We start from the raw sequence: 20532 nt of genomic DNA on the forward strand, positions 1-20532 counted from the left end.
CTCACAGTAGTGTGCACAGCCACAGTAGCTTCCCCAGCAGCACTTTTGGGGCAGCTGCTGGTAAAGTTCTCCTCCACTGCAGTTTCAGTTCAGCTTTCTCAGGGGAATTGAAGACTTCCTGACCCACACCCATCCCTATGAGACCTTGTGACACACATGGGGCTCAGGAGGCTTCCCCAAGATTTTCACAGGCCAATACGGTCTCTCTCACATATAAAAATTCCCAATATTTGGAAAAAGTAACAGAAAAAATGCTCCTATTCCACAGGAGTATGTCTGGGTAGTAGAAGCCTTATTCTGGAAGGCTATTGCACAGGGAAGCCTGTTAAAGTCATATCTAGGATGAACCCTAGGATTAGTTCCAGAAACATAACCTCCTGTGTTTATTTTTCTTTTTATATTAATTTGTTACAAGAGCTTTTAACATCTATATGTACAGCATGACTCTCTTCCTGCACACACCAGCTTCAGAGCCTCTAATGGGGTCCCTGCTGAAGCAGCGTGGGAAAACAGGAGCAGAATGTCTGGCTAACACCACTTCATGACTCTTTGGCACAGCACTGACTGCAGTGGAACATCACTACACTATGCAAATGTAATCTACTACAAATAGGACTAATGCTTACTACAGCATGCAGCTATTTTATTAATAAGAAAAAAAAAAAATCAGTAATATTTAAGAAAAGCTAAAAATCCCTCCCCATTCTCATCCCGTATTCTGATCAAGTATCTTCAGCTGAAGCTAAATAAGAGCTAATGAAAATACTTCCAGATTCTCAGCAGCAAAAGCTCTATGGCTTGTATTGCAATTTTGCTCCGAAGAAGAAACTATAAATTGGAACAAGCAGAGATTCCTGTAGGATAAGCCATTATTGCTGCCTCTACAACATCATTAATCTAAACACCCGTACATGTGCTCACACTATGCAAGAAGAAAATGCTTTCCCTGCATTTCTGGCTGAGCTCACTCAGTTATTTTGGCCTGACACCCAGAATGGTTCCAGACACCCACAAGGAAGCGACCATGCCACCCCCTACTCTCCTGTTCCACACTGCTGTTCTCCAGTAGCATCTTACCTTTTTTCTTCTTTGGTTGTTCAAATTCTGGAGTCTCTGGTGACTCAGCATAAGGGTCTGGGGCTTGGTGAACTTCCACCACCTCAGGGATCCCGTCGAGCGTGACTGACACATGTGTGATAGGAGGCACCATTTCTTCCTCTTCAGGTGCACCAAACATAGTTGCTTAAGGGAAAGGGACAAAAGGAGTATTTTCACACAGCCATGAAGATTTTTAAAAGCTGGCTTTAGAGCAAAAACTCAAAAATAGAATAAAATCAAACTATGACACTTCAGTCTTTCAAGTAAGAGAAGACTAGTGTATAATTCAATATATGTGCAGACATTTTACACAGAAGCAGCAGCACTACTAAAATAGAACAATTTAATGACAGAACATACCCCACAAAAAGCACATTTATCTGCTGATCACACATTCATATTTAAGGCAATCTGCAAATGTAAGTGTATATTCTTTTATCCTGACAACATAAACATCAAACAAACTACCAAACAAAATACTACAATCTAAACCATCCAACTTCATTCACACTTTCCCTCTGCAATTTTTGACTCTTTCCTTTCCTGTTCAACTCTGGCATGGCAACGAAATCCTTCATTGCCTACAACACTGGATTTCTGATACCCAAACTGGAAATTACGTATCTGGAAATTACAACTCTATCTGGAAATTACAAATAAAATCTTACCAATTCCATGCAACCATGATGCAGTGAATCCCTCCTCCTTTCATAAATAAACCTGGCAAATACAGATTGGATTTTCATAAAAAAAACTTACTCATTCTTTTTTCATCCAACATAGGATCAGGGGAGTCCATATTAAGAAGTGCTTCAGCAGCCTCAATTGTTTCCATTGTTTCATCTCCATTATGACAAGATGCTTCAACTGAAAGCAAGTGAGAAAAAAAAATTTAAGAAGCTACAAACTAGACTTAAAGCTTAACATGATTTATTTGTATTTCATTCCCAGGGGAAAAAAAAAAGAGATAGAGATGGTCTTCTACTAGATGTGTAGCAACAGATTAGCTGGGGAGAAAATGCACTCTGCAATAATTTCATTTATTTAGTACAGTACGTTTTTCAGATTGCAGATATTAAAAAAACCCAAACAAAATCTTTGTTTCTGCCTCATCTTTCTAACCCCTGTCTTTGCTGATCAAGCACATGCAGTAAAACACAACACCCATGAATCGAAAAAATATCACTACCACAAGCAATATTCCAGAGATTATTATTTAAAAACACAATATTGCTGGTTTCTTATGGTTCTCCAATGTCTCATCCACAGAAAAAACATGTGGATATGACACTTGAAGACATGATTTAAGGGTAAACATGGCAGGGAGGGTCTGGGTTGACAGTAGGACTTGATCTGAGAGGTCTTTTCCAACCCTAACAATTCTGTGGTTCTATGAACAGAAGTGAATTCCATAAATAAGAGATGCCCATCAAAACTATCCAGTCATTTAGCCTGGAGGAGAGACAAGTAAATATTCCACAAGTTCTATTAGAGATGTGATGTAAAGGTGTAGCTGAATCCTAAACCATTCAAATTAATGGGAATTACATGTAGGTCCCACAGTGCAGGATCCAAGACCACACTGAAAATCAAACATGAACCATGAAAAGCAATATAGAAGCTTGGCAAGCTTTTCAAAATTTTTGTCTTCTAGACAATTCCTCATCAATCTCATCAGGGCAGCCATTAGATAAACCCAAAGCTCTTGAGCATTAATTATAAGGTTTGAAGTACATGTTAAAGTCATCTGAGAGTACACAACAAAAAAAATCCAATAAAATATCATTTTGCAAAATAACAGCTATTCCAAAAAGATAATACTGGTTTAATGGGAAGAGTGCTTTACCAGATGATTTTTTTCAAAATAACTGTAGCATGAAAAATAACATTTTTACATTTATCATAAACATTTAAACATAAACATTAAAAACTGTTTAACACATCCTTTTAGAAATTACTGTTTGTTGAATGGAAATGATTGGGCCAAGCTTCCTTATCCTTTGATGTGAATTTGATGCAACATTGGGGAATTCACTTGCATCTATCAAAATGATAAAAAAGGCTGCATTAATATTCCCCTTTCTAGTACACCAAGAAATCTCAGTTACTTTCACAGGCTTTACACCCCCCTCCCTGTTAAGCTTTGAGGAATTTTGGGGGCAGTCACATTAAAAAACAAAACAAAACCAAAAACCCACACTGACTGACAAAGCAAGCAAACATACATATTAAAACACAATATAATGACCTTGGAATATTTCTGCACACAAAAGCAAGAAGTTTATGCCAGAATTTCTATATTTTAACCTTAAAAATATCACAGTACCAACAAAGCAACCAGTTCAATTAGCACTAAGCAATTACATAATTAAAAAAACAACCAACCAAAACCCCCTAGTTTCATCCCAAATGTTTACAGCTTCAGCAATTGTATCATTATGAGAGAGCAAAGATGAATGCTGGCATCCATGCATCAGCCTCAAGCTGGTGAATCCACGCATCAGCCCTACCTCTTCCAGCCACTGTGATTTACAGAATCCTCCTTCTGGATTTTTCCTTGAGGACCTAATGTAAGCTGCTCAGACTAATGCAGAATAAAGTATACAACTCACCCTGTTTTCTACAGGACCACCTCCACCCTATATCTGACAAAGACATTCAGACCGTTAAGGATCTGCACCTTCTGGCTGACACCTCCAGTTGCATCTCTAGGGAACGCCTGTCCATCAGGAGGAGACATCCCATGCACATCCCATTCAGTCTGTGACCATGTACAGTCTTGGACTGGTGCTGGTGACTTGATGCTTCTGATTCTGAGTTTTATCTGGATGAGAACTTCCCATATCATCTACCAGCATTACCAAGACCTCAAGAAGGATGTCACATCATACAAAAATAAATAAATGCACACAGCACAGCCAAAGCAGCTGTTCTGAGTTCTGACACTGTCTGAATGGACAGGAAGGTTAGCCTGACACGATCCAGCTCAGCCAAAGTCATGGAGCACAGCTGGCTTACCACATACAGCTCTAAAGCCAGCAGTGTACCCCCAGGTTCTCAGTTCTGCAGGCAGGGAGGAGAGAGCTGCTGCTGTCTGCTCTTTCCCCAGAGAGAGCTGCAGGAGGACCAAACCCAGCTGCTGGCTTTCAGGCACTAAGGTGATGGAGCAGAGCCAATTCTTCACTCTGAATAACAGCAGGTGAGGAAGAGACTAACAGCTTTATATCACTGTAACACCATATGGCTACAAGTTTACCATCCCTATCCAAGACTAATGAAAGGAACTCATAATAGCCATGTAAATAATGTAAACATAGAAATTGATATAATTTGTTGCTTACAAAAAATTTAAGCATGTTAAGGAAACTTCCCAGTCTGACCATTCATGAGACTCCCTGGCTGTCACATCCCAAGGCCAGAGACTGCCACTGCTAGGTCAAAGCCCCTTCACAGTGGGTGGCTCCCATGACTGACGTGTCCCCCTTGGCTCCCCACACACCCACCCACAGTCAGACCAGGTTTCCTCACTGGTTCAGCCCCAACCAAGGAGCCCCTGAGCTTTTATAGCCTCATGTCCATCTGTGGGCAAGTCTCTTCTTCCTCTCTGTGTCTATCCACCCCTGACTGCTGCTGCTGTCACCTGTCCTCTTTTCTTATCCAAAAGACCAGCAATTCCCAGCTTCTACAGTCTCTCTCACTGTTCATAGCCTGCCTGGCCCTGGTGCCCTTTGTTATCCCAAAGGTTGGCAGTTCACAGCCTCTTGTGTCTTGCTCCTACCCAGAGCTCAATCTGCATCTCACTCTGCAGCTTGCCAGCAGAGCTACCTGGACCAGATGTATTCCTCTACAAGCAGCAGCACTATCTTTCCATCCACAAACACAGGATGGCAAAATTAAGTTTCTTAACCACTCCACTGCTCTTGCCAACACCCTTCAAGCACCTTCTGAGAACATGACTTCACAAAGTGCTCTAAGACCAGTTAATACTTCCCTGGTGCTGAATGAACCCAGCGTTGTGGTTTTTCCTCCCATCTCTGTCCCTGGTCCATGATCCAAACTTTTGTCATTTGACACGTCAGGCTTCACGCTTTTTTGACCACATAGTGAGACAACTGAGATTTATAAAATGTCTGAAAGGTTTTGGGGGTATTGCTGGGTTAGCAAGTTGAATTACAAGAACTCAAGAGCTAATACAAACAAGGTGTGGGACACCTCACAGAAACAGAGGAGCACTGCCTCTTTGTCCTTTCAACAGCAAGGTGCTCATTTGCATCCTTCAACATCAGACAGTGCTCACAGATAACCAGCTCAGCTACCAAAGGCAAACTGGCATCTCTTATTTTTGCTTTTCTATATTGCTGCAGAATGGTATTCCAATCACTGGCTGTTATGATACAGTCCCAGTTTTAAGAAGAACTGGAATTAAATGGCTTGTTTCTCTTTGCCAAAGTCAGAGCTGAAAAAATGGGGCAGCAGGGAGTGCAATTTCTGCAAAGTATCAGGTTTCAAAGGTTATCTGAAATAGGCAGAAGCTTTTTTAAAAAAAGGAAAAAAGGGGAGGGGGAAGAAAATATTGGAAGACAAAAACGAGAAAGGAAAAAAGAGGCAGGGAAATAAAAATGGGTAAGAAAAAAGGAAAAAGGGAGAAGAAGAGAAGGGAGGGGGAAAACCACACCTAAAAATATCTTCAATTTTTTCCCAGGGTACTCTACAAGTTTTTGTTTATCTGAGCAAGCCACAAACATAAGCCTTTGTGTCTGCATGCCAATTTCTGCCCAGTTGCTGCGAATCCAGGCTCCCTATGAATCAGCGTTAGCACAGGGCTTGCCCAAACACAGCATTCTGCTCTGAAATTATGCCTCATCTTGGAAGTTCCCCACCTTAGTTCAAAGTCCTGCTTTCCCTACTCCTGTCTAGTGTCTTTTTTGAAATTTTTACACCACCTTGGGCAATGCTATCCTACTCCCATTGCTTCCCTGGTGTCTGGAAGCTCTGGAGAGTGGGCAACACAAGTCCTTGTCCAGGCTGACATAAAGGCTGTGCTAGTCATAGCTGTGTTTAAATTCACTGCTGGTTTTAGTAGAGACAAAAACAGGGACTGCAGAAGCTCAAAATAATGTCAGAAGAACCCTAAAGCTGCTAAAAGAAGAAAGAAAGCCATTAGACATGGACAGACCTCCTTTTGCAGAATAGCTGGCTGTTAAATTTAAGCACTTATATTTTAGTATCCACTCTTAGCTGATTGTTATCTGACACTGGAAAACTGAGCTTAAAAATGCAGGTATTTCAGGAGACCTGCAAATCACCATTTTATTTTTAAAATAAGGCCTTACAATTTGTAAAGAAAATTATCTCATTGAGGAGGTACATTAAAAAAAAATCCTTCTGGTTTTACCAGAGCTACAGGCAGCTGCGAATAATTTCTTTACAAAGTAACTGAAACCAAAACCTGTTTTTTTGTAACTGGCATCTCATCAACTCACAATCCTCACAGATTAACACTATGAAGTTCAGTTTCCACCTAACTACTCTGGATTTCTTTGTAACATCAGAAATGACCACCAAAGAAGCTGTGTTTGTGCAGGACTGCTAGAGCTTCACAAAATGTACAAGGCAAATAGTACCAGACTTCAAAATGAACTGGTTATTAAGCACCATTATCAATCTTTGAAAATGCACACTTCCATGCTCCCTATTCAGACCACAGCACAGGACATCTAAATGCAAATTTTCTGTCCCTGCTCTCTCATCCCTTTCTCACCAAATTGTCCCAGTGCAGCCACTTCCCCGATCCCATGAATACAATGCCAGAACAGGTGAATCATAAAATGGCAGACTTTGATTAACTGTGGTTTTCAATTAAAAAAACTCACCAAACATGACAAAGTTTAAAAAAATTATAACAAGAATTTAAAAAAAAAATGTTTTCAGGAATTATATAATCCAATTAGCTCCTCCTTCCTGTGCACCTTATATTCACAAATAGCCACATTAATAACATATACAAAGCGTAGCAATTGTACATTCTGACAAGTTGGCCTAGAGATCTTCTGTACAAAATATTAACCCCTGTATTTTTCAGAAAAAAAATGTTCAATATTCCTTTTAGAGATAAAACTTCATTCAAAGCCAAGTGTTCCAATTAATTTTGTTAATTACCCTTTACTACATGATAGTTAATCATTTAAAATCCCATAAGACTGGCAACAACTGACCATAAAATTGCCATTGCAGCTCTTCCAGGGAAATTGCTTTTAAAGATGAGGGTGATAAGGCACATCTGCCTATTCATTAAAAAAAAAAATACAGCATGAGCATTAATATAGCTAAAAAGCTGATTGCTGTCCATGTCCTTAGTAGGGTTTCATGTGCAACAGATGCTGTTCTCACAGCTTTTTGCAGGTTATAATTTATAAGACAGGTCAATTATCAACATGTGATAGATGTGCTTTTGAAGGGTTGCAGCTACATCCTATAGATAAAAAAACATATCAGCATGCACTATTCTGCAGATAGATCCCTAAAAATTGATTGCTTCAGTTTCATGAGGCCTATTGCTAATTTCTGTTAATCTAGGAGAAGAGAGAAGCCCAGTGGACAGCAGTCATAAAATGGTACTGAAAAACTAGTACCTTTAAAAAACCTAAATCCTTCATATTAAGCAGCCATCGCTCAGTAATGTTTAGTCATAAATTATAGTGGTTTCAGTTTTGTTTTGCTGTGAACTTCAGTCTTATAAATATTTTAATGTGGAATTAGTACAGTCTTTATGATGTCTGATCCTCTCTCAAAGGCATAACGTGGAAGCGACTGAAAAGACTGGTACTAACTTCAAAGAGCAAAACAACACATTTCACTGTTGAGAGCAAACAAAATCAAGAAGGAAACTTCAAAGAAGGGAGAAAAGAAAAAAAGCAGTTGAAAAATAGAGTAGGTGGGAAAACTGAGCTATGATTAGCCCTGTTTCAGAGGCAGCCTACAGCAAGCGATACTTGAACTAGGGTCTTTTCCACACAGCAGTCTTGCAGTTCAACTGGGCAGCTGTGGCTACAGCCAGTGCTTGTCTGCAGTGGGCAGGGAGATAACAGAGGCCTCCTTCCCCAGTGTCCTGTCATCTCCTGTGGGGTGCCTTCACACCCCTGGGCCCCAAATTCTGCCCCACTACAGTCAGGCTGGATAGCTTCCTGCCAGAAACCAGGGGCTGAGCTGTCAGTAGTGTTGCTTTCCTTGTCCTGAGCAGGAGCTTTCCAGCCACAATGCTGGTCCTGGCTCGGCCTGCACTGATCCCATTCCCCTCTAAGGAAATCCACAGCATGCACAGGATGGAGAGTGTGAAACAGATAGTTCGTTATCATCTCTTCACAACAATCATCTGTGTAAAGTGGCAGCTCTCAATTCTAAGGACTTTGCCTTTAAAGAAAACCAGATTTCTCAAACTATAATGGATGATGGGAACAATACTGTACTTGTCTGACTCCAAAGTATCCCCAGAAACCCTTGGACACCATCAGTTACAAGGATTAAATATTTTCAGTTTCTGGCAGCAATTTGCAAACCCTTCTCAAGTGACCAGAAACAACAACCAAAAAAAAAAAAAGGTTAACAAGGGCATTCTCAAAAGTGGGGTTTCACAATTACTCATGCATGTAAAAATTCACACACAATATATTACAGTGAATATGGATTCACAAAATTATCTGCTATGAAATTCACACGGATGCATTAAGTGGTGCTTAAGTAACACACTGGGGAAATGCCAGTTGTAGTGTGAATAATTAATATGAATAGCAAGTTGGCAAGAGGTCTCAACATGAAATACTGTTTGAGTATTGAAAACCTTCTTGAATAATAACCTAACTTATTTGTATGGTCACAGTCTGTTCACAGATAATTCACTACTATGAAAAAACACTGAGAACAGCTCATGTCAATTTACTCTGTGAACTGTTCCTCATGTCAAGTTAATGTTGAGTTCTTGTTTTGCATTTGGTAGTAAAAGATTGTATCAGAGCATGTCTTTGGAAATAATGTCAAAAGTATGAGTGAAACCAGCAAGCTGTCTCCATCCCTGGAGACAGTCCAGGTGTGGAGCTAGTGACTGAAAGAAAACTTCTCTCTGTAAAGTATCTACCCTGCCTTTGAGATTTTTTTGCAAAAGCACTTCAAATACATACACTCAGTGAGGGGTTGTTTTTAAAATATGTGACAGATTTCTGACCTTTCCTCTTGGAAATTGGTTGTTCTTTAAGGTTACCTTTTCTAACAGAATTTACAAAAAAACCCCTGTATTTTAAGTGTAAATCATTACTAGAGCTCCAAAATTAATATTATGTTGAGTATACTTACACCAGTAAGCCATGCTAGCATGCACATTTCAATTTATAACTATATACCCTCAGAAAGTTAAAAGCAGCATCTACTCAAGCTGATATTCCTGCTTGTTGGATGTATGTTTACTTAGGAATGTACCACACATTAATTAAAAGCAAACACAATCTATGAAGAACAAAGAACAACCTTGTTGGTTCTCTGAGCAGGACTCTGCCTTAATCACTGTTGATGGATTAAACTCTTCACCATTATCAGCTGTGCAACTGGGATTGGAAGCCACCTGCTAACAATATTAATGCCATTTTCTCTGTCTTGTACAGAATTAACAGCATTTAATACCACTATTCATTTTGCTCCCTGTTGCCTTTTGTCATTTAACTTTCTTCCTCCATTAGTCACAGCCACCTTGATAGAAAGACACAGAGATGTCTTTGCACCAAGAGGGTGCAAAGTGGCACAGAGATGGTTTTATTGCCAACCTGTGAGGGTGATATCATCATCTTCTATGATTTGCTCTTCTGCAACATCCAGAGAGTTCTCAGTGATCATGTCACTAGGTTCATCCACGCAGGTTAAACCAGAGTAGTTATGTAAGAGTTCTGCACTAGGAACATGCTCCACGATGACAGCAGGGAAAATAGATGGATCACCAAGCTGGGGGGTAGAGAAAAAAAAAACAAACCACAAAATATTAGTTAGACTGCCTCCAATCTAGCCACTTAATGACTAATATTTCAACAGACCTGTACTAAACCACCTGGATATTAAACTGTCAGGAGGGAGTACTAAAGATGATTTTTAGCACTGAAAGCAAATAGCAGCAGTGTCCCACCAGGAGCCAGAGGCTGAATATTGCTGTAGTATATACTGTACTTCAGTATATAACACCAGACTTGCATGACAGATTTGCAGCATTAAAGCTGACAATACAGAGGAGTGGCACAGCACAGTAAGTGCTAAACTTTGCTGGCAATAGTACTGGGTGAGTAACTGACTGTGAACACCTTCATCTTTTGCTCTTCCCATTAAGCTGAGAGTGAAGGAGTCCTGTGGCTGTGAGGACTGGACAAAGCACCCACAGGAAACAAATTTCCTGTGAGACACTAATTGAAAACCACCATTTTAGGGGAAACTTGTTACAGAAGGAAAGGGTGTAATAGGTTGATGTAAGTGCTGTAATACATTCCCTCTCTAATTCTTATGGCTTTAGTAATTTGAGATTACTCACACCACACCACCCTTGCCACTTTCCTTCCAAAGTCTGCATTTAGACATCATCCTTTGGTCTTGATAGTCATTTTACACCAGGTACAGAAGAAAAGATGCAGCTGGGAAACAGAAATCAAGCTGACTAGCAATAATAGCAAGTAGCACACTCTCTGAGAAGGCAACCGCTCAACAGGAAGAGGTTTTCAGCAAATAACATCTACCACAGACACAGTATTTTTCAAAGTGAGTATTTTAAAATGTCATTTGCAGAAAGAAAGTCATAGCAGATTGATAGCAGAACAGGTTCAAAGAAAGTCTAGTGTAACTCTAAGGTTCCCTGACTACAAAAGTAAAACACATTATGAATGTATCAAGCTTAAAAATAAATAAAAAAAAAAAAACTAAAAAGTTTCCAAAACATATTTCTGAGAAAACCAGTATATATACATTTGGTTCTACCCTCCACAAAAGAGTAGATATGTATAGATCACAGAATTATAAAATGGCCTGGGTTGGAAGAAACTTTAAAATCATCTGGTTCCAATCCCCTGCCATGGACAGGGACACCTTCCACTACATCAGGTTGCTCTAAGTTCCACCCAGCTAGCCTTGAACACTTCCAGGGATGGGGATCTGCAACTTTTCTGGGAAACCTGCTTCAGTACCCTTCCATCCACACAGTAAATAACATTTTCCCAATATCTAATCAAAACTGTCTTTCAAGTTTGAAATCATTCCCACCTGTACTGCTACTATTTGCTCTTGTAAATCGTCTCAGTCTTTCCTGTAGGCTCCCTTCAGGTATTGGAAGGAAGATCAAGTATTTGTTTTAACCACAGAAGTTAAAAACCCAAGGGAAAAAACAACTGTATGATTATGCCCTTGTTTAAGAATTACTCATCTCTCACTCCTGCCACTGCGCACACCGATGGAAAATGGTAGCAGAGCTATCTGCTCAACCCAGACAACAGCTATGGCAGTAAGCCTCCCCTAGGGAAGAGTCTGGACCATAAGTACTGAACGTAGAAAGTGCAATTACAAGTTTTAAAAGGCAGTAATTACCACTTTAAATTGCTCTGTGTTTTGTAAAACATGTCTCAGCAAAAACTGTGGTAAAGGGCAATCAGGAAAAAAAGAAAAACTAAAAACCAAAAATAGTATTTTAATGGGCTTCTATCATGGACAGTCTCCTAAACAAAAAAAAATTCAACAAAACCAAAATTTTTAAAAAGACCCAACAAATAATGACCTATTCTATGAAACATATTTCAAAAGAGAGCAATATGGTAGGAGATCAATAAAAACGAACAAAGTGCAGACCAGTTAAAGCCCTCTTGTGCAATCATATCACCAGATGATAGGTGATAACAAGTCACACAATGGGACAGCTGCTACCCCAGACCTTTGCGGGCACCTCTAACCAATGCTGCATCGTGCTGGAGCTGAGAAACCAGAAATCGTTGATGGCCAAGAGGTCCCTACTGCTCCTCAGAAAAAGTCATGCTCACATGTTGCATCCGATTTGTTTACTGACCCTAACATCCTATTCTTGCGCTTCCAGGCAAGAATAAACAAATAGATTTGATTAAGTAAAAGCCATATCAATAAAAAAGGATAAGCACTGTTAAGAGAGAAGAAAAATTAAAAACCTACATGCATTTTTAAAAAGTTTCATTTTCAACAATACATTCCATAAGCTACAAGGTAGATGGTCCATTACAGCTTCATTCCTGAGATACAATTATGTTCTACAAATAGTTTAAATATCTCTGTTTCAGTAATATGCCACAATACATAACTTTTGGGATTTAAGTTACAGACAGCTGTGGTGCAGGCACTTGGACATGAGCTAGGAAACCCAAGTTTCCTTCCCAGCCAACAGACAGAAACGGCATTTCTGGGGCACAATTTCCCTGCCCATTTTTAGGCCACGATAGGATGTCATGTCCTAAAACCACGTATTTCTCTGCACTGACTATGAATAGTGGAGGCACTGGGGTGCTCATTCCTGGTGGTGTAGGCAGCTGTGTCCTGCACACTCACCAGCAAGTGGCCAGCTTCCTCCTCCCCGCCACGTCTGCACAGCGAGGCACGCTCCTCGCCCCGCTGCCGCCCTTGCACCAGCTCAATAGCTGCTGTGTCTGCAGCCACAGATCGAGTTGCCTGTGCTCGAGATAAGCCTTAGTTCTGATTAGCTGCTTCTGGAGAAGTAAATTACTTTGGCTCAGCTCTGTCCTTCTCTAATGACTGATGCTCACACTACTGGCTTGGCCTCTGAGAAGATGAGTTGTAGAAAAATGTTTCAGAATAATAAACAAAACAGATAAAATCAAGTGATTGTCACATGTTTTCTGATCAGTTTCTCAAAGCCCTATTTATATTACACCCTACTCACTTTGCTATGAAACTTAGTTGCAAAAGCCCAAACATGTTTCTAAAATATGCTTCGCTACTGACCAGAATGTTTCCTGTGGTACTGAACTGCGCTGCTTCACACAGTTCCAAAGGACTTGGTTTGATCCATATGATCAGATCTGAACTGCTTTGCCAGATTAAACTGTATTTTGACCGTATCTAGAAACAATCATCATACACATAACACTCTGATATGGTTGCTACGTCTGTCTGCAGGCAGAGAAACCCCCATGACAGGGCAATACTTCTTCACCTGAACTTGGTGCCAGACTACCAAGGAAGCTGCTGACACACTATGCTTCCAAAAGGCTGGAGATGAACAGAAAAGCATTCACTCATCGTGAGACACTTTAAATGTGCTTCCTTTAACTTAATCACAGTTTTGAACTGGAAGAATCAGAGTATATGTCACATCTTGTGGCCTATTATTTTAAAACTATTGTTATAACCACTTCCCACTCAGTCCCTACAGTGGTACAATGTATGGACTTTCCTTCCTGCCATGGTCATGAAAAGGAAAGGAAAGAACAAATTCTAATATGCTCCTATTGAGAAAAGCATTCACACAATTGGAAACCAATTTAATTTGAAATGCATTATTGTGGAAGTGGCCATTGCTTTTTAATAGAGTACTTGCAGTTGGTTATGATTTCATTAACAAGCCTTTCATTCAGTTTTAAAAGCTAATACTAATGTACACAGATGTACACATGACTATTTTGAGGTAATGTTCTTGATTTCACTGAAGGCATCTGAATCCCAGCTGAGAGCCAATCTTAAATTTCCTCTAGTTCTGTTGTTTTGTAAGACAGAAAAATAACTGTACACATTTGGAACTGCAAAAGAGCCCATTTTTACTATGGTTCCCTTTTAATCTAGTGTGTAATGGGAATTACACATAGGGAAAACATTAAATTAAGAACTACAAGGTAGTGATTGAATTAACACAAATTAAATTACCTCTCTAATAGCAAGGTTGCAAAATAGTTTCTTTCAAATACAAACATGCTTCTATAAGCCCTAGCAAAAAGGAAGAGTGTAAACTATCCCAAAGTTTTTTAAAAAGTCCCAAATTAAAGTGTCAGCAGTGATTTTCAAGAAGTCGATAGAGACCCATAGAAGAAAAATTTGTCTATTTTTAAATTTCTCCTACTTCATGTTTCTCATACAAAATATAGATGAAATATGACACCCTAGCTCCAGCAAAGCTTTGACTTGGCTTCAACCCATTTCCCATGTCTGGTGGACACATAAAGCAATTGAGCTAGTGCTAAAATCTTCCCAAATCTTAGACACCAAATCCCCGTAGACGGACCTTTACCAATTCAGAGGAATGTAAACTTCATACAGATCAAGTTCATAGAAAGTCCTATGAGCAGGTCCCTGAAAGTATTGGTTATATTCCACAGACGGAAAACGGAACCCCTTTAGTCCTCCTCAGGGGCTTAAAGGCAGCAATCTTTCTGCTCTCTAATTCTTTTAGTGTGTTTGACATGCTGGCAAGGTGTTTCTCTTTTTCTCTGAAAATTGTCTCATGAACTGTCACCAACTGACAGAAGATCAAAACACCATCCAGGCCACGGAAATGGAAAATAAGGAAGGGGATTTCTTCTGCTTTGGAGGTACTGTCTTCTCATACTACAAGTCCTTAAGGATGACAACTTGTCCCAGGAATAAGGTGACTACCTTTTAACTGATGTGGAATAAATTTTGTGCAAGTGAATGATGGGTTGGGAAGAAATACATGCAATAGATAGTAGAAGGGAAAAGCTACATGGGGGAAAAAAGGAGAAAGCAACCTCAGAGAAAAAACCACTGTCTTTTTAACCAAACAACAACATTCAGACTCACAATACAGATGGTCATTTATATTAAAAAAACAAACAACCCTCCCCCCACCAAAAGAACAAATAAAACACCTCAAAACCCTAAACAGAACTAGGAGAAGCGACCCTAGTGACTAGAAAACAGCTTTTGAAGTTTTCCTTTGCTGACAGTCCCCGGGCAGAGGCAGCTTCTCAACTTTAAAGGTGCTCCCACTGCCAGCATCTGAGAGGAGACCAAATTGCACAGAGGGATGCTGCAGGCAGACACACAATGCTCACTTTTCTGGGAAGACAACCTCATTACAGATTTCATGTTTTCCTTAAAGTCTTCATAAAACTGCAAGTGTTGTCTCACAACAACAACAAAAGAACCCAAACAAACAAAACAAAAACACAGAAAAGAGGGGGAAAAAAAGCAAACTCTCTATTTTAACTAGATTCCTGACATGTAGCAGAAGCCAGACAGGTTATCAGTAGCCTTAGCCCAAGCCACTTGATCCCTTCTGAAAATTTCAAGGATATTTTCACTTCTATTCTTCCTCACCACAGATCTACTATGTGATAAATGAGCCCTCCAAAAATAACAAAAAAATTAAAAATCATTATTTTCTAAACTGCAAAGAATAAAGCTGGTAAGAGTGAGCCTTTCCCGTTCACACAGGTCCATGTGATTGAGCCCCTCCCATTGGCATCTGCCACTGAATGCTTACATTTGCAAATGAACTGTTCATAATTTATGGTTGTTTAACCAAGACTTTAAAAAAAAAAAAAAAAAAGGCAAAATAGCCATGAATTATGACTTCCCTGAAATACTGAGCATAGTTGCCACTTAGACCCTGAACCTCTCCCCACAGCTGTCCTATGTCCCAAGAGTTCTTGGCACAAGAGAGCTCCAGGCAAAGCTTTGACAAGAAGAAAAGTACCAAAGTTCTTAAAATTCCAGCTTGTGGGGACATTGCAAACATAATTATCAAAAGATGAGTTAAATGACACCTTTTGTAAGGTGCAAAATGCTTTTGCCCAACACAGAGCTAACATTTTTACAAAGTACATAAATTGTGCTGTCCATCCCTAAATACAACTAATCTAAGAACTTAAAAACTTTAGGAGTAGCAACAGCTCCTGTGCAGTAAGAAGCAGCAGGTCAATCAAGTATAAGCAAGAAGCAGTCTTTTTGGGCTAACGTACTACAAGCCCTCAGCCAAACGAAACTGTTCCAGCTTCCCAGGTCTTCACCTGTGCAGGACTTCTCTTCTACAACTGGGCATTTAAGATTTATCTTCAGGCAGCCAGCTATAGCTGGCTACCTGCATCTTTTATATCTGAACTAGGTGAAGCCAGTGATTTAAAAGGAGCTTACATCTGACTGGAGCAATGGACTTCCTGCTATGCACCCTCTATCTCCAGCCTTTCACATCTTTGATTTCACTTCCTTTAGGGTATGCTACAGAACATCTTTTCTTAGACTTCATCCAGAGCAGAATTTAGTGGGGCTATGAGATAAACATCAAGGTTGAGTTTGTTCTGAAGCTGGAGAAAGCTCTGTTTAGAAAGGTTTTACTGTCCTGTTGAGTGCTCTTTAGTATTTTTCAAGTTTCTCAGGTGAGCATCTGAAGAAATTGCAAGAAGCAGAATTCATGGCTAAATAAAACAAAACCATATCTGCTCACACTACCCCTCCCGGGAACCACACTGAAGTAGCCATCCTTGCCTCAATTCTCCCATCTCCTATTGGCTTGTAAAGACAGCAATTAACAACCAGCAGATGTAGTAAGTAAGGCTCATTTTTAACTATGCTTGTGCAATTCCCATATCTAAATCCCCAGGCTACCACAAGCTCTGGAAAAATACAGGGAAGGAAGTTACATTACTAATTCCACCCAAAACTGAGTTAGCACTTTAGGCAGACAACATTCAGTTCATTGAAATGATGGCATGACTCTGACAGCAGAAACAGGCCAGTGACCCAGCCAGATATTAGGCCATACAGAAAACCAGAGACAAGTTCATAAAACCAAAAGCAGGGTATTTTTTTAAGAGAGGAGAATAAATGCTTTTTACATTAACAAAAAGGAACAGTTTGTCAAGCACTTAGCCTTTTAAAAAAGCTCAGACACCTCCTTTCTTGTTAATAAATGCAAGCTCTAATATTAACCACCAGCTATAGAGAAGCTGCATGATTTTTACAATAGAAATCCTACACTGAAGCTTCAGGACTCACAGGATGTGGTTTAAATAATCAACACCTAACTGAGAGTCTGCGTAGGTAGAAACAGACATATTTTCCCTTGTATTGTAAAGGATACCAATGTAAATGACTTTCAAGCTTACTTCTGAATAACCAGCGTGCAGTAAGACAATTTAGAAACTAATCTGTAAATAACAGTGAGCAGGTACAGACTGCCCCTTCCAGTCATCTGCAAGGTGACCATTACTTCTACTCAGAATTTTATCCTAGCACACTAGAGAAGTTGAAACTACTATAAAATACTGTAATTTTGATAATTCTACATCTCACATGCATGGATTCTACTGGCAAAAATCAGCAAAACAGGAAAAATATTTTTGGAGGAGGATGTCTCTGCAATACTGCAGAGGTTATAACATTTCAACCAATTTCTGTTCCGTGCATGCAAGTTACAGGAAGCAACAGGAAGCTTTTGAAACAGCACAAAGATCTGCTGCAACAATAATGACCTCAATGTTTCCTTTTTGTGTTTTACACCACATTTTTTCCTTGTGTTTCATAGTACTCCTAATACCAACTTGTACAAATATGGTTTCTTACACCATCTTACACCATACCTGCTGCTCATCCTCCATGACGTTGCTGGCAAATTCAAACACAAGCTCATTCTGCTGTACAACTGCTGCCATAATAACGCATTCCCAGGTCTCAGCTCCACATACAAAGAAAAATGTTCTTGAATGTGAAAGAACAGAAAGCTTCACTGAGGTCCAGCTGGGCAGAAAGGCAGGTTCACAAAAATGAATCGAGTATCAATGTTTGTGTTTCTTAGATCACCAATGTTCCTGGGTTCTTCTCTTCTCAAAGCAAAACAAACCAAGGCAAATCCTTTCCTGAGTTGTTCTTCCCGCCTCAATAGCCTTTACCACTGTGGAGGGAAAAACAAAAAAAATTATTGTTAAAGAATTGTTACTTTAGCAATGTGAAATTGTAGCAGTGGCAATGAAGATTTCTATGTATTAAAACTGTTCTATCTACATCTAAGGAAGTCAGAGACTTTTGTGACTCCAGAGGTATTACTTTTACTGATTAATGTATGAGAACTTTCATTACCTGAAACAGAACTGTTTCAGGAAATAAGATATCAGTTTCAAAGTGTTTCATATAAAAAGCATGAGACTAAGGAAATGTTACGAAAGTTAACAAAGAAAATCCATATTTTCATTTAATTCAGATATGCAGTTTTCACATTCATTAGTACCTCTCATCTTCACAGTTTATTCAAAGTAAAAATACAAAACTCAGACAGACCTACTCAGCTGTAGGACATCCCAAGTATATAACATTTCTTCTTTACACACAGTTCAAATTTAACGAAGTTGTTTTGCAACAAGTAGAACATTCTGGATCTTGAATCCCCATGTCAAAATGATGAAACTAATAAATAAATCCTTTGTATAATCCAGAGAGTGCCCACATTCCTACATGAAGCAGATCTTCAGCTTCATGTTAAAAATGCACTGTAAATGTACCCTTATCGCTACCAGAGGCTCGCAAGCAGCCGGAAGGAAACAGCACTGACCACGTCACGGCAAATTGGAACTGTCAAAAAACTGCAGAGTACAAAGAAAAAAAAAAATCCCCAACTACTGAACGTAAACAGCTTGGGTGAAAGGATGCCTGCCCACAGCTCCCGTGTTGTTACTTACTCATCAGTGCCAAAGGTAAACTCGGCAAGGGTGAGCTGACCAAGAGGCTGCTGCACCACCTCTGGGGAAAGAGGCAAGCACTAAAAGAACTCTTCATATACAACTCAGGTGGCCCAGACATTAATTTAAAAATCTACCATTTCAAAATAATAATGGGAGCAGGTGTCTAAAATTAGGAACCTAAGGAGTGTGTTGGTGCCTAGGAATTTAAATCAATATATTTTAAAAGAAGAAAAATGTGTGGTTCCTAGTGTTTTGAGCAAAATTCTTCAAACTGCCTTCGATTAAGAGTGACAAAAGAATAAGGGGCAGAGGTGTAAGATGTACCTATCCAGAGTGAAACCCACAGGAAAATCAACGTCAGTGCCATTGGTGATGATTAGCATCTGCCTTTGTACAGGAGGTTTAACTTTCCCTTGTTTTTGCAGTAAGCTGAAACTCAAAAAAATTAAGATCATCTTCCTCTCCCCAGTGCCAAGCAATTTAATTAGGGAGGATCATGTCAGAGACTCGTACTCCCTCACTCTAGGAAATGTAACAGCTGCTTTTCCTATATAGGTTGTGGTATTCCCAAATTCCTAAGTAGTGATGGTAGAGCATTTAGGCATTTAAGTCACTAGATCCTACCCTTCTAAGAAATAAGGAAACCCAAGATTATGCAAAAAGGAGAACCTCCCCCACTTCCAAAGTGTGCTCTAATTAGCTGTTAAAAAGGTTTGTAAGATTAGCCACAACCTTAACTACGGAATATTTGCTTTAATGAGAGTTGCATGCATGAACAGAGAAGGAAGTGCTGTAGGAACCATTTCAACCTCAGCGCTTTCCATTTTAGTGGTTGACTTGAATAGTTAACAAGGCTTTCTCCACACTTTAGCAGAGTTATGGCACTGAAAGCATTATATGCAACCATATAATCCCGGATGACTTCCCTAAATCTAATTATTTGGCCTTGCCTTTTAGAAGATGTGGATGCCATTAGGGAGTAGACACACATTGCCAGCATAGTGGGAGTAAGCACAACTTGGCCCATCCTAGACTCCTATCATCCTGTATACCAGCCTGAAAATGAAGTGTATAACTACGTAATATATAGTTTAATATTGCCTACAGACACCAATTCAAGTGGGTCAATCTATGCCAACAGCAATATACCAACTTTTTCAGAAGAGACGACACGTATGGAAATTTACATAGAGTAAACTTTACATAAAGTAATAGAAGTACAACTTCTATTTTGGTTCCTGCTTAGGAATAAATTGTAACTATCCAACAAGATGAAATAATATTTTAAGTCACATCCTCTAATCACTGAAGAGCAACTTCACTGTAAAAGATCACAAGGCAAATAGGGAAACACAAGAACTTCCTCGCTGTCCAAATGGAGACTTCTGTTTAAATTGAGGTTAAGCTAATTGTTCAGAGCCAGAACACTGCAAGGGTTTATAATCACGGCAAATTCACTGACTGAAGCCACATGTATAAACAAAGGCTACAAGCTCTTAAGACCCAGTAACTTTCTAAGGTCAATAACAATTAATACAGCCAATGTAAAATTGGGATAAAGGACACGTTGGAGACACAGGCTATCCAGTAAGCTCTTAAATATAAGGAAAACTGGAGGTCAAGCTACCCTAAAAATTTTAAAAGCTCCCCACATGCACTGGGAGCTGATATTTTCTTCCATTAGTGCCAGGTTATTAATTATTCTGTAAAATATTAATATTTTACAGTAGATCCTACAACACCAAAATGTACA

General features: G+C 39.5%; 1 protein-coding gene across 4 annotated transcripts in view; it reads right to left on the reverse strand.

The window, feature by feature from the left end:
- ELF1 (E74 like ETS transcription factor 1) overlaps window positions 1-20532 on the reverse strand; it is an 86091-nt gene that overhangs the window by 18547 nt on the left and 47012 nt on the right. For all 4 annotated transcript variants that reach the window (XM_064408676.1, XM_064408673.1, XM_064408674.1 and 1 more), the window contains exons 2-5: window positions 17685-17995; window positions 9909-10083; window positions 1858-1965; window positions 1078-1242 (exon numbers count right to left, since the gene is read on the reverse strand). In XM_064408676.1, the coding sequence (XP_064264746.1) occupies window positions 1078-1242; window positions 1858-1965; window positions 9909-10083; window positions 17685-17756 (520 nt within the window). In that variant the 5' untranslated portion in view covers window positions 17757-17995. The remainder of the gene's footprint in view (window positions 1-1077; window positions 1243-1857; window positions 1966-9908; window positions 10084-17684; window positions 17996-20532) is intronic.

The sequence above is a fragment of the Passer domesticus genome, chromosome 2, assembly GCF_036417665.1.
Source record: "Passer domesticus isolate bPasDom1 chromosome 2, bPasDom1.hap1, whole genome shotgun sequence".
NCBI classification, from domain to species: domain Eukaryota; kingdom Metazoa; phylum Chordata; class Aves; order Passeriformes; family Passeridae; genus Passer; species Passer domesticus.